Below are 19,872 nucleotides of genomic sequence, written 5' to 3' on the forward strand. Positions count from 1 at the left end.
CTAAATAAAGATTAGTGGAACAAATAATTATGGAAAACTTATTTCATATATCCATAAATAAAAACTCCACTAAAGTACAGTGTTATAAACGAGTTTTAGTGTTTCAAGTTTCTCCAGGCTGGAGCAGTATTAGCATTAGCCGCTAACCGCAGCGCTAGCTCTTTTGCCTTCAGAGGTGAGTATATCGTACTGTAGACTGTGCGTTTACAGTGTTAAAACAAGCTACATGGGACAAACCCCGAGCTGATAGTGCCCTTGGTTAATGGAACACTCCGGGTTCCTCAGTGTAGCATTGTCAGGTAGCATTTACTAGCACTAAGTGCTGCTAACCACAACGTTTACTTAGGTGACCCCAGCTGCAAGACCTGATAAACTAGAAGTGAAACATGGCGACACCCCTGTTCCTTACTACTGACGCTTAAAATGCGCCTTATGTATGAAAATAGACCAGAAAATAGACATTCAAAAACAGACGCCCTTACAATCCGGTGTGCCTTACAGTCTATAAAATAAGGTATGTCTCTATTCTTTATAAAGCTATTCTCTCTACTTGCCTAAAAGCCTCAAGACAAAAAAAAAAAAACAGCCTGTTCCCCTCAGCTTTGATAAGGGCTTATTAATGTGGTCCGAATTTATATCTGATTAAATGCAGAACCACAATCAATAAAACCATAAATCAGTAAAGCATTCAAAGAAAAAAGCTATAAGAAAACTAACCTGGAAAGAATAAATCACATAAATTAAAAACATATATATGTATATTCCACTGGTCATCTTTTTACAGCCGACTTTTCAGAGTAGACCTCACTATTCACTCTTGATCATCAAATCATTAAAAAAATATGTTCAGCACTTAAAAAGAAAATCAATGCTCAATTCAAAAAGCATGAGATTCAAGCAAGGGTTCTCAGGTAATTGGCAATTAACTTCTGCAAGCAGCAGGGACTGCCTTTTTTCCCTAAAATGAATACTTTATTAAAGCTAATGGATAGAAAGGAACATGTAGGAAAAGAGCGGGCACTGTGCTTTATTGTGAGCTCATGTGTAAAGCACTGTATGTGCTTTTATAATGTTATTACATATATTACTCTTCCCATTTTAACCAGATATTCTATATAATTATTAGTCCTTCAGAACTTCACATAGCACATCTATGGCACACATACCATTTAACAGTAATGTAAAGATACTATAGATCGAAAATTTCAAACAATGAACTCAAAGATCAACTGAACAACCTGAGCAGTTCGTACCAACGAAAAAAATGCTGTGTCTGTTCATCGTTAAAATAATCTTTTGATAATCATAATTAAGGTAATATTAATTGTGATATTATTAAGAGGTCATATTGCCCAGCACTAACTGGATGTACGACACAAATATTCAGAAAAAGAGCAGAGCAATGACAGCATAAAATTGAGCATCAGTTTAGTAATACAGAGGAAACAGTTAAGATAATCAGTATAAATAAAGAAAATTAAGGTATGTACTTTCATATGAACTTTCTAAGTATCTCTGGTAGATGGGACAATGAGCAGTTTGGAAACTCACCCAGTAATGGCTTATAGAGGTTGGTGACCTTGGTGAAGGAAGGGAAGAGGTGAGGCAGGTAGTACTTCTTAAAGAGAGAGAAGAGGAATCTGAAACCTGTGTCCTGGTTGTCCTTCTTGTGCCATTCCAGACTGGATGCCTATAAATGGAGATCCAATTTTAAAGATGTGGAGAAAAAAATCTTTAGAAACTATTAGTATTTTGATGAAGTTCACTAAGATTCCTTTAAAGCATTTCAATTCTTTCAAAATCAAAAGACAAAGTGACCACTAGCTATTTATTTGATCAAGCATGGGTGTGCCATAATGTATCATTCACAAAAAGTGTAATAAAAATATTAATTATTGAAACAATAAAAAATACATATTATTATTATTGCCATATTTTTCACCTCTGAGCTTGATATGTGAATGAAATTACGGGCAGCAAACTGGTTTTCTGATTTTGTTCAGTTTTAAAAATAGCTTAAGCACACGAACATCATTATGGTGATAGAACGTGACCTGCTAAAAGCATTGCATTAAAAAATTTAAAAAATGTTGTAAATTATTTAAAAAAAAGTTGTAGTAAATAAACTCAGAATTATTAATCACTGTGTGTGTGTTTTTATAGTACTTGCTTAAACTAGTTTTGTCACCATAAGTATAGCACTGGCTCTGCTATGCGTACAGGAAGAAACTTTTTTTTTTTTTTTTTAAATATGACTTGATTGTTCTCATTCAAATAACATGACCACATATTGCACATCAACATAAGAAAGTGCCTTAAATCATATTTAAAAGCCTGTATTTGGTATGTAAACCATTGTTGTGTATCAGACTGGGCGTAAACAGAAAGTATGTAACATCTTCATAAAGAATTTTCTTTTTACTTTAAATCCTGCAATACATTTTCATTGTAGAAATACAGATGAAAATAAGATGTATTGAATCTTTCATTTATAAAGCTCACTTCTTTAAGAACTGTTTAGGAATAAAGATTCTCTGCAATTCCTGTTTTTCTTTAAATAGTATGTGGTGTTGATTTAAGGTGACACACATTATGAACTCCTTTTGAAATCCATCAACATTCACAGGCAAGAAGCGCATATTCTAAAGGATCTGCAGAAACTCTGTAAGGAGAAGTGGTGACAGATCTATTTACGAGTCCTCCCACCAGCGGTTTAAGGGCCGATTCAATGGTGTCACCCTGACAAATGGAGGGCACGCAGAGTGATACATACAGTTCAGAAGTGCCAATTAAGTGTGAAAAAGGAAAGACCGCACCTCTCACCTGGATTACCATGAACTTTAGCACAGTTTGGAGGATGTAGCAGGTCTGGTCATCTGCTACCTTCTCCCCTGGAACAGCAGGCACCAGTGGGGTGATCTCCTCGGGCACGATCTTGGCTACACACACATACAGACACACATACAAAAACATACATACACACAGACAGACACAGAAAAAGGAACAGGCCATGAGTCTGTAGCTGGTCAAAGACATTTAGCAGAGAAAAGCAAGCTATTCATTTTCCATGGCTTTGAAATAGCCTCTGTTTATAACGCTATAAGAGAAGTGGTAGTTTTACGTAGGATATAACAGCATTTGTCCATGGGCAGTTCAGAAGTCGCTAAAGCTTGAAAAGAGGCAGGACTCTAGAAAGTCTGTACTAGTTTATTTTTTTATTATAAATAAAGTTCTATCATCACTGTCATTTGAAAACCAAGAAAAGTCCTCGAGTGGAAATTGGAGTTTTTCATCCAGTCTTTTCAGTTGTGGAGTCTATTCAGATTTCTGGTTAAAGAGCAAAGACACAAGGCCGGTGAGAAATGTCTAGCATTTGGACAGTTCAAGGACATTAGAGAAAATTCTGAAACGAGACGTCCAGGGAAATCATTCCTTTCAGCATTTGCCTGTGTCTTGTTTTCTCTCTCTGAGAGCATTTGTTCATAACATCATAACAAAAGTACCTCCATACACGAGACTATTATTAAAGGACATGGGAGAAAAAGCAAATACATAAAAAATGAAGCCACAGGGTTAATAGAAACGTGTGAGATGAAGTCCCCCAAGAGCACAGAGCAAAGTGGGGTGGAGATTATAGAGATGGATGGCTTTTGAAGGTTTTTTATTGATTTGGTTATATATCAAAAGAATATTCAAACACCTCCCCCAATGTTTGTGCTTCTTTATTTAAGTTCATGTTTTATCCGAGTAGGGCAACACGACTTAAGGCACTGGCTGAACTGCTTGTCTCAACTCAATTATCACTAAATGTAACAGAAAAGGCAGCATGTCTGGGCTAAGCAACATGTGAGCATGTGTGTGCACTGTCTCACCATCAGGGGGGTTGGAGAATGGGTTGTAGATAATGGTGTCTAATGTGCAGGGACCTCTGGAGGACAGCACTGCGGGGAAGCCGGGCACCAGGCAAGCAAAGATGAGCAACTGCTCCTCAGCACAGTTGGTCTGGAGGGCCTGCAGCCACAGCAGGAACAGCCGCATGCCCTCACAACGGATCTACATTCCCATACAAAAACACACACAAATACATTCAATAAACAAACATAATACAATGCGATTTGATTTAGGAATATTCAGAACATTTACGATTAAACTGACAGGTCAGCTTACCTTAAAAGAGTTTCCAGTGTGCAAAAGTTTTTTGAGAATAGAACCTAAAAAATGAAGAGAACAAACATTACTGATGATTAAACATCAAAATAATCAAGACATAGCTTGCTTGTTTACTGGATGTTTACTGATATTGCCTCAAACACTGCAATTGTTTACTATTTTAAATTATTAAAATGAAGGTAATGTCCATGTCACTTAGCATTTTTAACTTGAATCTGAAAGATTGGATTATTAATTAAACCCACATTCACATTCATACAAGTCAGTGCAGCCTATTTAGCTTGGCAAAAAAATGGCAAAAATTGCCATACATATATATAATAAGATTATATAAGATAATAATCACCTAATGATTAGACCATTGTTTGTAACTCTGATGAATATGGGAATTATGACAGAAAGAAAAAGTCTGCTGGTGATGTTTAGCACTACAGTCTCTGATAGGTTGAGACTATTTTACCTTGCTGAATGTTGATAACTCAAAACATTATTCTAATTATATTACATGTAAACTTGATGCTGATAATTGTACCAAGTTGGGCCATAAAAATAAAATACATAACATTTTATCAATGCTAAGCTTTAAGGATTAAAACATGGAGGAGTTGCTTGACCTACAGGAACTGTGCTACACTAGCATTCATTTCCTTCTATGAAACTTCTTTGCCCAAGCAACAGCAATCATATACATGAGTTCTGTTGACACAATGTGAACATATACCATAGAGATTTGGTCATAAGTTGCCAGGTCTGTATAGAATCCTCAAGGGGCATTTCCAGTTGAATATAGAACCCCCTAGGGCTGGGTGTCGGAATTCTTTACCAAAAAGTCATCGACTGAATCGATCTCGGTACTAGCGAGTACTAAAATGGTTTAAAAAATCTTTGATGCCTGTTTTTGATACTTTGCATAAAACGCGCCAAATGCAGAAAGAGCGTGCAGCAAGGTAAAACAACCGTGAAGGCGCCCTGATGCACACAAAAGGAGAGAGTGACAGAAACGCGGTTAGCATGTTCGCAGTGATCATTCAAATTGGTGATCATTCAAATTGGTGATCATTCAAATTGTCGACACACCATTTTAGCAGCATTAAAAAGAAGAATCATGATTATAATTATTTTTTAAGTGAATGACACCACTAATATAATTTAATTTAATTTTGTCAAAAATAAATCTTAAAACTGAAATGCATAAATTTGGGGAAAAAAAAGGTATAGAAAAAAAGTATTTTTTTGGGTATTGGTACAGAATTCAAAGTACCATATCAAAAAATGTAAAATGATACGCAGCCCTAGAATCCTTACTGGGAGAAGTATGACAATAGTTCTAAGGTCTAAAAAAACTCATGTAAGATCATACAGGAGCGAAGTTGTTGGGTTTATGGTAAAACCAGCCGCAATACTTGCATACTTTTCTGTATTTGTCTGAATATAATAAAATCATACATAATTCAGAGTAAAACTTATTTGACCTCCATTACAAGATTACTTATAAATAATCAAAGAATTACCTGCAGTTTAGCATTTTGTTAATTTTAGTCAAATAAACAATTTGCAATCATATATACATGAATGGATGTTTCACAACACAATTAACAGCTATTTGCCCAGCATGTCATCAAACTACTTGCCCTGAGTACTTATATAACCATGACATTTTTACTGGTTTACATAAAATCCCTACACTGCATTCTGACAGCAGAGGAATTCCTTTACATGTTGCCTGTAAGGAAGCTTCGGGCGATTGTATCATGAACCAAAATGTCTTTGTGTTTGTGTTTCCCCAGAGGGGTAAGGATGGATTCACAACAATAAGCCCCCAGGGCAAACGCTCCCATCAATCTGTGCCTCAGCGCTTTAACGGGAACTCTTACAGCGGCCGGAGGATTCTAATTGAGGTGACTGCACCCCGTTCATGGCTTCCTGCCACAGAGACTGAAACCAAGCGATGCATAATTCAATTAGTAATTTGCATTTCAAATGATGCTTCTCATTTACATTTCTCATTTACTCACCTCTCTCTTACTGCAGTTAATTATTTTCTCACTCCTATTGTTTAGCTTAAGGCAGGGCACACAGATAATCATTTGCTTCAATGACTCACAGGTTTATATAAGGCTGTTTTACTGTTAGAAACACCACAGTTCTAAATGACTGAGACTGTACCATCAGCCGTAATCCAGTGTGGCAGCTCAGTTATATAAGGAGGCATTGTGTAATTTTAGCTTACTTTTTATTTCATAATAATAAAGCTTTTCAAATCTTTCCATAAGAAACGGACTACATCAGACTACAGGCTACATCTTTCAGAAGTGAAATGAGTCTGGACACAATATCAGTTAAAAGAGTGAGAAAAATAAAGGTGTCTGGATGTTTGTGAAAAGCGTATGAATTAGGACTGTCTTACCTCTTTCCAATCTTTTCATGGCTAAATACATTCATTTTGTCTTTAACTTTTACAAGCATTGATTGATTGCACTCACCTATACTGTGAAACTGCCATCGGCTGTAGATTTTCTCTGGTAGAAGTTGAAGAATTTTCTGCAAGACATCAAATTTCACATCATTAGTTCTCTCCCTAAAGGCATTTGTTAAGATAATTTTTCAAGGCCAGAAATGGGAATCCTTGATTAAGACTGTCGTATCTACAACCCCAAATTAGAAAACACGTCTTAGGGTGTCATGGTCACATTTTCAAAATTCTCTATTGGGGACATATCAGTCCCATATCCCCTTCTTCTGCAGACATGTCTCTGTAATGTACTGTTATGTGGTTTTGCATTGTCTTATTGAAAAATAAATAGTTCATGAGATTTATGATCAGTGCTGCAGAAAGTAACACATGAAATGAAGTTGACACGACAAAATATGAAATATCTTGAGTTCATTCTGTCTGCTCCCTTTAAATCTAGATGCACAGATGACACTGTAAACTCAGCTGACGTGCAGCACCACAGCAAACAAAAAGAAAAGACAGCCTCGTAATGTGGCCACTTCACTATCAGTGAACTGAATTACAGCATCTTGCCCTTTTGACATTTTGATATCATTATGGCACATTCAGAGTGCCCTGGGGAGCATGGAGTGCCTGGAGAGTTTGTGGAACGAGCAGGATAATGACATTAACAGCTCATTTTTATGGGTAACAGCGGCATGAAATGGTCTGCTACACTAACCCACTCATCACTACTAAAGTCATAGCAAAAAAAATGACCCCAGGGAATAGGGCCTGTCAACACTAGCACTAAAGAGCATTCTGCAGTAAAGTCTCTACCAGTTTCAGATTCTGCTGGCGATATACCAAGAGCAAGTAAAAAGTGACCATAAGAAGCGGACAATTTTTTCCCTACTTATTCTTTTTGCCTTCAAGATGACATATTTTCCAAGGATGTCCACGCAGTTTTAAACAAGACAAGGCAAAAACCACACGCTAAACAAATTACAGGAATATCACTAAATCGAGGGATCACTGTTGTCTAGGGCTGCAATGATTAGTCGATATTTGTTGACTACAAATGTTTATTGTCAGCTAATCATTAACCCTCTGGGGTCTACTAACTCGCCAGCATGTCAAATTTGATGTATCCTGATGTTTGGGTTAATATCTTTGCAATGATACAACTCAGAGAATTTATCTTCTGCGTCTCGCCTTGTCTAACTGGTGGAATTGTGTCATTAGCATCTGCTTCTCATCTGTAATTTTTCGATTTGTGCTTCCACCTGTTTTATATAAAACAGACAGTGATGAATTTAAATGCAAATTTCCTATCAAACTTGCTTCAACCCTTATTCATAGGTTTTAACTCTGCAATAACTGCAATAAAACAAAGAGAGAGAGAAAGAGAAGAAAGAGAAACTCTAACGGTTAAAAAAAAAAATTGAATGGTCTTTCTGTGTTGCATTATTACAAAGATATTAATAGAAATATCAAAACATTAGCCAGTTGTTTGACCCCAAAGAGTTTATTTGCAGCACTACACAAAGTACTGGGGACACCAAATGTGCCCAAACACAACAGATTACACATTTCCGCACTAAATATCACCACGTTACACATTTAAAGGACAACGTTCTGGACATTTAAATCCCATGTGCAACTGTTTCTACCCATTTGAAGCGAAAACAGAGGAAGCTAGAAACAGAAGCTGTACCGAATCGACTAATCAGTAAAATAATCTTCAGATTAGTCGACTACCAAAATAATCATTATTTGCAGCCCTACTGTTGTCTGACATCAATGTCGATCTGCAGGCTACACTCACCAGAACTACATATAAAACTCTTGACGTACTGTGATGTTCCTGCCATGTTGCTGAACCCTCTCTCTCTCAGTCACTGTATAATCTCAACAAAGACATGACAGACATCAATCAGCATGTCAACAGTCCAGTCTCAGCGGGTCAGTCTCATTCACTGCCAGTGCTGATCTGAGGCGTGATGACACATGAGCAATGCAGCATTGTAACACCGAGTTATTGATCCTCTGTGTGCGAGTGTGTGTATATGTGTGTGGAGGACAGCTCAGGATTAGAGCCCGTCACTGCCTTTAAGAAGCAGACGAGTTATTGGAGGTGATAGCAGTCGGGGGGGTTGCGTTTAAGCCTGCGTGCTGTGGTTCTGCCGGAGAAGACGGAGGTTTGGGTAATACTTCACTCGCTCTCACGGCGCCGGAGGAAAGCGGCCCCCCGCGGAGCCGTGGCGGCAGGCGGGATGGTGGATTTGAGCTGTGCGGTGCGGAGCTGAGGAAGCGGCCGTGCGGCTGCAGCTGCTGGAGCCTCCTCTAATCTGCTGCTGCTCTCCAGGCATACGGCTGGAGCATTACGGCGGCCTGCGCCTCGCCTCCCTCTGCATTTACATGATCCGCACTCAGCTTTGCTGCCACATGGCGCGCATGACTGAGAATACAGCAGCTCCAAAACACTCTCCTAACAGGGATTTACTGCAGCACTGAGCTCATCTACAAAGTGCCTCCACAACTTTTACTGCCCTGACGCCCGGGCAGCCGCAGACTGACACCTACGTTAAGTGGCTACTGGTTTCAAGAAGAAGAAAGAACAAGGGAAAAAAAATCTAGTCCTTGAAAGATGTAATATTACTAGTGGTGTATATCTATTTAAAAATGTATTAATCACAAAAATATTCTGAGATGAATCATGTTTACTTTTTATTGAGAGTAAAAGAACAATGTAAAATTGGCCAAATCGAATTATATTATATTAGTGGTGTCAATCGCTTTAAAAATAATTGTATTATTCACAACAATATTCTGTGAATACTCATATATATACACACAATCGCAATCAGAGGACCGATAGCTTGGTGTTACAAGGCTGCATTGCTCATGTGTCATCTAAAGGCCAGGGCCTTTTTTATTTTATTATTGTATCTCAGGGTAGCTTTGATGCTTTTTAAAAAGAATCTCATAATGTGCAGAGCAAACATTTAAAATGGTGCTTTAGGATCAAACACGAGGAAGTTCAGACAGATGAGATTTAATTCATATTCATCAGCATATATGAAATACAAACATGTATTTCCATGTAAAACATGGAAAAATATTATATTTGTGTTTAAAAAAACACATTAAAGTATACAGAATAACATTGATAGCACTAAATATTACATTTTTAATTATGGTAACTTGTGAAAAGTGAAAAATACCAGTTCTTGGCATTTCTTGCTTTCACTTTTACAGAGAAAAAACAAACAAACAAACAGACAATGTAATAAAACTGTTGTTCTGGATTTCTATTGATCAGTTCACCATTAACTGTCCAGGTGGTGTTTTCAAACAGTACAGGGATTGAAAGGTTTTCCCTTATATTCACTTATACTGAATATTTAAAATTATTATTTGTCCCACCCTTACTACTGAGGCAAGAGTTTAAGTCTCCCAGTGAAGTCTGAATCAAAGTTATATAATCTGGCCTTCTATATGGTAGATAAACAGATATTTACAATACATGTTCATTTACATATCCAGCAGTGAGCTGTCCCCAGTATCTATGTCCATTCACATAAAAAAAAATATTTAAAATGTGCCAATACTCTCAAGACAGAATTCACATCAAAACACATTCAAACCCAATTACTCAAAACTCGGGAGGTGATTGCAGATGCATTTAAACCACATAACAGAAATATACATTCAGTAACCAGTACAAACTGCAGTAATAACGGCTGCACAAAGAGTGAGTTGGCATATTATATCTCACACAGCAATCAGACTTAAGTCAGACTAACCAGAGTTTATTCTGATTACACATGTAAACGCATGTGTCATTAGGATATATCAGCATACACTCCAGATACTAGATATCTAAGTGAGTTCAATTAAATAAGAAAATATCAAAAAAGTGTTTGTATTTTCTGCTCATTAACATGATGTGGATTCATGTACTGTCTTTTTATCTACATGCTTTAAAGAGCTACAAATGCACTCTTTAACAATACAGTAGAGATGAAAAAAAAAAAAAACTGATCAGCTTTGTATTGATTTTTTTTAGACAAAGAATGCAATCAGCCACACTGATTCAACCACATCAACCACAATCAAAAGTACCCCAGCAACAGTCTAGAACCTGAAGGTATCCTGCCGAAAGTGAAGGGGTTTTAAGGCTACAAAAACAGCACTTTTAAATTGTGTTTTTGCTTTAAGCTTCACAGTGCAGTTCCGCTCAGTGTAATTTAGAGTAATAATGTGATTGAATAAAAAAAAAAAAAAAAAAAAGAAAGTTCCACAACAAAAACCCTAGTTGGGACATTTATCAGGTTGGATCCACCACAAATCTATCTCAGATCCGCTTCGGGCCACAAACAACAAAAACAAGAAAGCCAAATGTGTTTAGAAGGTCTAAATCATCTGTGAAATGAGGTGTCAATTCACAAAACTGTGAAGGAGTCTCTCAAAAAAAACGATATAATCTGTGTGCAAGTTTTATCTTAATCATAACAAAACTATACATTCTCCTTTTACCACTAACCTCCACAGTGTACTCCTTCTGGACACCATCCACACATACAAGAGATTTTGTGTATTTTTGTCTTCAGTCCACATAAAAATGTCATTTATGTTACTAAAACTAAACTTTTCAAAAACAATGATGTCACAAGGCATGCATGTTTCTGGGTAAATATAAAATACCTACTTACTCCCTATATAGTGAACTACACAAGTCAATAAACTACACCATCTACACACAGACATTGTTAGATGTCAGATTTACACATATAAATAAATGTAAATAGTGTTTTTTTTTTTTTTTTACAAATAAATAATTTATAGCTAGCATGCTTAGTGTTTTCCTCTCTATATGGATAGAAAACATTTAAACAGAGAAAGGTAAACCTCCATTTTTAAAAATATCCAGATACATGTGGACAAAGTCTGAGAAGACACTATCAGCAGTCTCAAAGCAAATCAAACCCAGTGAATTAAGCACTACTTAAAAAAATGAAAACACAAAATTAGTTAGATAATGAAAGCAAGATTTAATTTGCAAGAAACAAATCGCATTTGTTGCGTACAACTCTTTATAAAACAATAGCTAAAGGTTGTGTTAACATTTAAATGATAAACCACAGATCAGCTAATGAAACTGTGCCAACCATTTCTTTTACAGCTACATCTCAAAAAATAGAATATTATTGAAAATTTACTGTATTTAAGTAAAACAGTGTTTATTTATTTTATTGTTGATGAATGATTATGGCTTACAGCCAATTAAAACCCAAAAGTCAGTATCTCAGAAAATTAGATTATTATATAGGACCAACTGTTACTTTTGGCAGTGTGGGCAATGCGCCAAATCCTGCTGGAAAATTAAATCTGTGTCTCTATGAAAAAATGTCAGTAGAAGAAACATGGAAGTGCTGTAGGATTTTCCAGGAAAACACTGCACTGACTTTAGACTTGATATAACACAGTGGATCAACACCAGCAGATGACATGTCTCTCCAAACCATCACTGACCATCAGTTAATTTTACATTTTATTCGGAAATCAAGGGAGCAGAGTCTGAAGAAAGAGTATAGAGACACACAGTCCAAGCTGCTTGAGGTCTAGTGTGAAGTTCTTCAATCAGTGATGGTTTGGAGAGCCAGGTCATGAAAAATGCTTAAAATAGATCACTGTGTGTAATACATCTATATAATATGTTTTATGAGTTTTGAACTGAATTACTGAAATAAAGTAACTTTTCAATTATATTCTATTTTTTTAAATGCACCTGTACACAAACCAGCAGATTCTGTATTTGAGATTGAGCATTCTTTGTAGTATTACTTACTGGAAAGGCTAAATGTCTGAGCAGGACTTACTGCAGGTAGGTGCATGCGTGTGTAACATGAGCACAGTATGGTAATGTATTCTGCAGTGATGCCTGCAGTGGGCTAACTACACTAGATATTATTTAAAGATAAACATATTTGGCACTCTAACCTAAATACAGACCTGGGTTTGACCTTGATACCCATAAGTATGTGTCATACGGGCATACACAAAAGAAGCAGAGAGGATGAGAAGCACATGTTCATGATGGCTGGATAGCTAGGTTAAGATATTCATGTATCATTAAAGATCAAAAACCCTTAATAGTATAATGTCAAGGACAAGAGAGCAGAGCACAGAAGTACATAAAAGCACTTGCTACTTAAACAGGCACAAAAGGAGGTGAACCCATAACACGGTTCAGTTTTTTTTTATTAAATAGCCCAGCATTATTTATTCACTCCAGAAGGTGGCAGCATAACACAATTCATTCTACCGTCAGGGCGACTGACTGACTGACTGACTGACTGACTGACTGAGCTCAGCATCAATGATGACTGACCTCTGAACAGTTTTCATTGAGGTGCTTTACAGGGCTCAGTAATGTCATATACAGCTCTGGAAAAAAATAAGAGACCACTTCAGTTTCTGAATCAGTTTCTCTAATTTTGCTATTTATAGGTATATGTTTGAGTAAAATTAACATTGTTGTTTTATCTATAAACTACAGACATCATTTCTCCCAAATTCCAAATAAAATATTGTCGTTTAAAGCATTTATTCGCAGAAAATGAGAAATGTCTGAAATAAAAAAGATGCAGAGCTTTCAGACCTCAAATAATGCAAAGAAAACAAGTTCATATTCACAGTTGTAAGAGTTCAGAAATCAATATGTGGTGGAATAACCCTGGTTTCTAATTTCAGTTTTCATGCATCTTAGCATGTTCTTCTCCACCAGTCTTACACACTGCTTTTGGATAATTTTATTCAGTTCAGCTTGGTTTGATTGCTTGTAATTATTCATCTTCCTCTTGATTTTATTCAAAAGGTATTTAATTTGGTAAAATCAAAGAAACTCATCATTTTTAAGTGGTCTCTTATTTTGTTTTCCATAGCTGTATTTATATACAGACCACTGGGTACAAACACTGACAAATGACATGTCCCTCCATAACCCCCAGTAAATCATCAAAGGGAATATTACTCCTGGTTGGGTGACAAGAGTCATGTGAAATGCCAGAATATATAAACGTTATGATGACCTGGTGCATATTTACAGCCTTGAGAAAAAAGAAGGGGGGCAAAATGTAAACTCTTGGAAACTGTTTTTTCATATCTAAGCACAGCAATCATTTTGCCAGTTACACTGATCATATAGGATCACGCTGTAGTTCTATAATTACAACACATATTTATTCTGTTTCTCTACATAATTTATTTTTCATCATCCTCCTCACAGAATCACCACACAGCAGCTTTATTTTTGGGTGGTGGGTCATTCTCAGAACTGCAGTGACTTTAAGATACTGGTGGTGTTAATGTGTGTGCTGTGCTGGTATGGGTGGATCAGACACAGAGCGGTGATGCTGGAAATTGTTAAACTGTCCACTCTGTTAGACATTCCTACCTAGCTGCTCATCCTTGAATGCCTAAACTAAAAGAGTAGAGACTCAGTCATAAAATAGTTATTTTTGTTATTTTTTTATCAATGATTTTTTCACAATCTAAGTCTTTAAGTATCTTTATTTCACTTTTATAATAGAAAATGGTCAAAATTATTGTCAATAAGTGATTTAGCGACATGATTTCAATTTCAGATGGATCAACATGGAACTCTAGCTGTGTCCAAATTTGTCACCCAGCTACGAGTGTGACAAGTGAAGCACAAAAGCAGCACACCCTACACACTGAAGTTAAATAAGTGAAGTAGTTGTGTTCTTATGTGCTGAATAGGTGGATAATCTCTCTATTTCCCTTTAGATAATAAAAGTTTTGGACTTATAGGACGACATGACCAGATTTTATTTATTAAACATACATTGTAGAGGGTGGCCCTTAGGGCCAAATGGGCTTTAGGATGAGAAAGTTTGAATTCCTGTGGACTAGAGAACGATCAACAAATAACATACAGCAACAAATAATCTTAAAGTAGATCTTATGTTGAGTTTTGCTACATTTGTAACTCTGTCTCAATTGATGAAGTAACAGAGACCATGTCTCTCATATTCTCTAGAGGATTCTGGGTGTTGGGCGGCGACTTTCTATGTGGTAACACTCCCACTGGTTGTCACGGTGACGTCTGAAGCAGAAAAGACTCTGATTGGTTGTTTTACACCCTGCCTTGTTGTTTAGTAGGCCCAGCAGGCTCAATATGGACTTTTTTTCTCTTTAAATATGCTTAGGATGGATATGCTTATGTATACATGTAAAATAATCTTTACATTTAAAATATGCTGAGAGTATACTCCCCAAAATTCAAACAATTAGTTTCCCATTTACATTTTCCCATCTGTAGATCCTTCAAGTCAAACAGCATATGAAGCCTATTCATATGAATCCTGTACATCTAAGACAACGTGAAATAGTGAAAAAGACAGTAAATCTTTTTTTCTTTCATATAAAACATCCAGGCTAATGATCTCCAGAGCTAGATCAGTCACCTATCAATCCAATAAAAACAGCATACAAAACTCCTGACACTAGCAGAGCACAAGAAATGTAATATAATCATGGATATATACACTCACACTGAGGTTACAAGAGGTCACTTGGCCTGACAGGTAAAGTAGCACAGCAATAGAGAGAGAGGGAGAGAGAGAGAGAGAGAGAGAGAGAGAGAGAGAGAAAAGGAGGGAGGGAGACACACTGATGACAGACTTTGATACGGTTCCTTGTTCTTTTATTCATGACCTATTTGGGCCATTTACGTAGTGGAGCGTTTTAATGGGCTGTCTGAGGACGAGCCTGAACAGACATCAATCACGGCCAATCTGCCTGTGAGCCAGCGCAGAAAGAGAATTGGCAAATAACTAGAAATGTACAGCCCATGTCTCCAGAAGACTCCATTTCCTAATTCAGTACAGTACGACTGAAGAGAAGAAAATGGACTTCTGCACAGAGGAAGGATTTCGGCTTTATCTAACGCATCATAATACACTACTGACAGACGAGACTTTGATGGACACTCTGAAAAAGAAAAAGGAAAATACAAAAGAGCTGGATTTATCGGAAAAAAATTACCCACATGGATTTAAACATTGTCAAATAAGGACAAGTCATTAATCTTCGATAGTGCTGCCAAAAACACTCAATCTACAAATACATTGCAAACCCAATCTCTTTTTGACCCCAATTATAACTAGTCACTTCGTGTGACTGACATCGGGATTGTATCCTGATACGATTTTAACCAAATGCATTTACACTTGCTAGGTTACAAACATCTCTTGGTTAGTCAGATCAGAATCTGATTACTGCTTGGGACACAATATACTAGGGCTGTACGATATATCGTGTAAGCATAGTCATCATGATGTGCGCATGCACAAAAGTCACATCGCAGGACGTGCGATGTCACTTAAGGCAATTAAATCAAACACGTCATGTTGCAATGTTTTGATTCTTGACACAAGAAGTAGATACACAGTGTTGTCTCTGTGTCTGTGCGACAGGCTGCTGCTGCCTGAGAAGCGCGAGGGGAGGGGGAGAGCGTGGGGGAGGGGAGAAACGCATGTGTCGAAAGCTGTGCACCTCAATCCAGCACAGTTTTGCACAGATATTTCAGTTACATCTGAATTCAAGCTTCTAATCCCAGAAAAATGCTTTTATTCACCTGTTGATGTCATGGGCCCTGCATTGTTTAATATTGCGGTATATATTGTTGAAAAAAAGAACATATTTGTGTCAATATCAATGCTGAGCAGTATGTAAAGGTTTAACCAGACGTCTTTTTTAGCCTTTCATATTTCAGCAAGACAACATTTAACTACATACTGCATCACAAAATCACAACAGAATGGCTTCAAGAATGGCTTCAATAAGAGACCATCTGCTGAAATGGTCTGCCACATCTTTTAATAAACGAAACAAAAACATTTGGCACATCTGCTGTAAAACAAAAGTGTTCCTCTCCTAAAACTCCAGCAATCTTTCTTCTCATTTTCCAGACAGATAACTTCAATTTACTGTATCTATGTTCAAACTTTTAAAACACTATGAAAAGTTTCACCAAATGTCCCCCACTATTTTCAGTTCTGGAACTTTTCTGCCTCTGACGTCATGAACTAAGCAGTACCCTGATTCAGCGTGACAGGGTCATGAGTTTAACAAGGGGTCAGCTTGGTACAGGATGAAGCTGTGGGAGGAAATGGACCCTGAACCCTTGATTAACTGCCTGTGCTGACTCAGGATCATTCAAACTGCTCAGCTTGAGACCAGAAAGCTAACCTGAATTCTGCTTATATTTGGGACAAACTTGCAAGCTCTTCAGCTGGAAAGGCATTTATTTTTTTATAGGAGGCTAATTTAATTATGCCTCCTACAGACCTGAAGCTCTATGTGATCTGATACGAGTCCATTTCAGCACTCAGCAGCTGAAAGTAAATATCATAGAGCATAATGCACAGTAGCCTGATGTCTGATAAGCTGTGATCCGATATCAGTCAGAGCTTCTCCAATTACGCAAGATGACCACCACTGTGAAGATCTGTATACAAATACAACCCAATTCCAGAAGAGTTGGAATGCTGTCTAAAATGTACATAAATTTATACAAAAGCAAATTGTAATGTTTTGCAAACCTCATAGATGCATATTTTATTCACAATATTTACACCACCTCCAGATTTTTGTACCAAATGTTTAGTGAATATTTTAGCCTGAGATGTCAGACTCTTATTTTGAAAAGCCATGCTGTTGAGATTGATGCAGCATGTGGTTTAGCACAGTTTTTGTTAAATTTAGGCAAGGTCTTCCCTAAAAAAAATGCCTGAATCAGAACATATATTGTTCCAAAGCCTCTATGCCTCACTCTTTCCTGGAATTTGGGATGTAGCAGCATATTCACATACTATATTGTTTATTTAAAGCATAAACTGTTTCATCTTTAGTAGCTTAAAATAAAAAAAAATCAACCATTGCATTTAAGCTCTTTAGAGGATCATTCATTTGGGCATGCGCTGCTTGGCTCTCCAAGAGAGGAAAAAGCCATGCAAATGTGTGTCTTGTTTTCGCCAACTGCCTACACTAGTGCCATGAGAGGCTCTTTGTGTGCATGTGTGTGTGCATGCTTGTGTGTGTGTGGCACCTGCGAGTGTGACTGGGCCGCCGGCTGAAGGCCTGCTCTGCCCGGGCACTAAAGGCATTAATAGAGAGCTCACGGCAGAGAGGAAATAGCCATTATGCGCCCATCTGGATGTGAAAGAAACAAGTTTAAGCTAATAGCAGTCAAGAGCACAGACTGCTTTGAGAGTAATGCTACCACTTTTCACACAGCATGCCATCAACCAGCCAGCTCTATGACCCGCTGTATCTGCTGGTGTGTGAGTTTAAACACACATAAATACATAAACGCTTAAACTATTTGAGCTTAAGGGCTTTTATGAGTTAGCTCTCGTATTTTCTTTGAGCGTATACACAATATATATATATATGCCTTTTCAGTTTAGTGGTTTAGTAAATGGCTCAAGTGCTAAGAGCTGTTCCTGATATTCCTTAACAGAGTAGCGTGTAATCAGTGTGTAATTAAAAATCATCCAACAGGTCACTAGAACAGAAACCTAGAATTCCAATTACATTAGAACAGGTCTGTGCTAATCTACCTTTCTGAATATCATGTAAGGTTAAGTAAGTAATAAAATAGGCTGGTGTTTTAGCCTATTATAAATTATGAGACCAGTCACTGATTGAAATATAAACAAGAGTTCATGTAATGCTCTATACTGCATCTGTTTAAAGATAGAGCTCCAACAAAAGACAGCCACCCAGCCCCCATTCTTTTAATATGGAGCTCTGATTGTTCATATCTGATCTGATCTAGGACCACATATAGAGTAATGCTCGTAAATTTGATATGATAACATCAGATGTGTCCACAGAGTCCTCAAAAATATGATCTGTGTCACATTAAGAATTATTTCAGCCTGTAGCAGTAGCAGTGTGCAGTTGTTATTTAGATTAAGGGTGATGAATACTAAAACAGATGGATGATCCACAGAAGTGTGTCAACTCCATGTTTTGTCTCAATATTTTGAGGATTAAAGGAATATTTCAGCATGCTAAACTAAATATATATATATATATATATATATATATATATATATATATATATATATATATATATATATATATATATATATATATATATAAATAAGAGAGAGAGAGTATGTCCCCCAGGTCAAGAGCACATAAAATCCTGTCATAATCATGTTGTCAAAGCAGGCCTGCAACAACAAATTGGCCAACAAAAAAGCAGACACTGTTTCTATGCTCCTGATAAAAGTATTTTTTGTCATTTTTGCACATATGATTTGCATCCATCATGTCATTAGAACTTGGGGCACTTTGTTAGAAAGGGCCAAATCGTATGTTTTTTTTTTTTTTTTTTTTTCTAGCTATTGATATACTAATAGCTGCATTTTTCCCAGAATATTCAATTAATAGGGCATACATTTTTGAGAGGGCTCCCAGCTAAACATATAATTTTCAAAGGGCTTCACTAGTACAGTGCGTTGTGTGCCTGAAAATACTAGACTCTGACAGTTTAAAAAAATTTGACATCTCTTGGAGACAACACAACAAAAGTCAATTGATTTCTGCAGGAAAACTCCCAAACTGTTGTAAACAACAGAATTGCTTTATATATATTATATGGGTTACAGGTTTTAAATGCCATCATTATATTTCAGCTTTCACTTCATGTTATACAGTTACGTATTTTAAATATAATTTACAAAATTCACAAACTGCCCAATGCCCTCCATTATAAGGGAACTGTTAATAAAAAGGTTTTATGTTTCTGCTAAATACATTTCACTTCACACTTCATACATACTACCCATGATAATCAACAGTTCACTACAGCTGAGAAATATTATTTTAATAATGTACTAGTAACACAGTATATTTTCCCACAAAGTATCAAGTGGCTGTATCACTTATATAAGCACTGCTGAGGATGTCAAGATGGTACCAGACACAAAGAAAGCAGAAGGAGGAGGAGGAGGAGGAGGAGGAGGAGGAGGAGGAGGAGGGGAAGGAGTGAGGACAATAGCCGTCCCCCTTCCATTATTACAGCAGCCTCAGGGATGATCCCCTGCAAAAAGGGGTCACATACCACACCACCCAGAGGTATTTAAGCTAATCCTGAATACACTGATCACAACAAGAAAACAGCCATGCCATCATGAGGTTTTACAAGGGTGAAAAATTCCACA

General features: G+C 37.0%; 1 protein-coding gene across 9 annotated transcripts in view; it reads right to left on the reverse strand.

Moving 5' to 3' along the window:
• The window catches only part of ralgapa2 (Ral GTPase activating protein catalytic subunit alpha 2), a 149,240-nt gene that overhangs the window by 93,691 nt on the left and 35,677 nt on the right, over positions 1 to 19,872 (reverse strand). For all 9 annotated transcript variants that reach the window (XM_049463346.1, XM_049463345.1, XM_049463344.1 and 6 more), the window contains exons 4-8: positions 6,654 to 6,711; positions 4,168 to 4,211; positions 3,873 to 4,053; positions 2,824 to 2,939; positions 1,552 to 1,690 (exon numbers count right to left, since the gene is read on the reverse strand). In XM_049463346.1, the coding sequence (XP_049319303.1) occupies positions 1,552 to 1,690; positions 2,824 to 2,939; positions 3,873 to 4,053; positions 4,168 to 4,211; positions 6,654 to 6,711 (538 nt within the window). The remainder of the gene's footprint in view (positions 1 to 1,551; positions 1,691 to 2,823; positions 2,940 to 3,872; positions 4,054 to 4,167; positions 4,212 to 6,653; positions 6,712 to 19,872) is intronic.

Source organism: Astyanax mexicanus, chromosome 14 (assembly GCF_023375975.1).
Source record: "Astyanax mexicanus isolate ESR-SI-001 chromosome 14, AstMex3_surface, whole genome shotgun sequence".
Lineage (NCBI taxonomy): Eukaryota > Metazoa > Chordata > Actinopteri > Characiformes > Acestrorhamphidae > Astyanax > Astyanax mexicanus.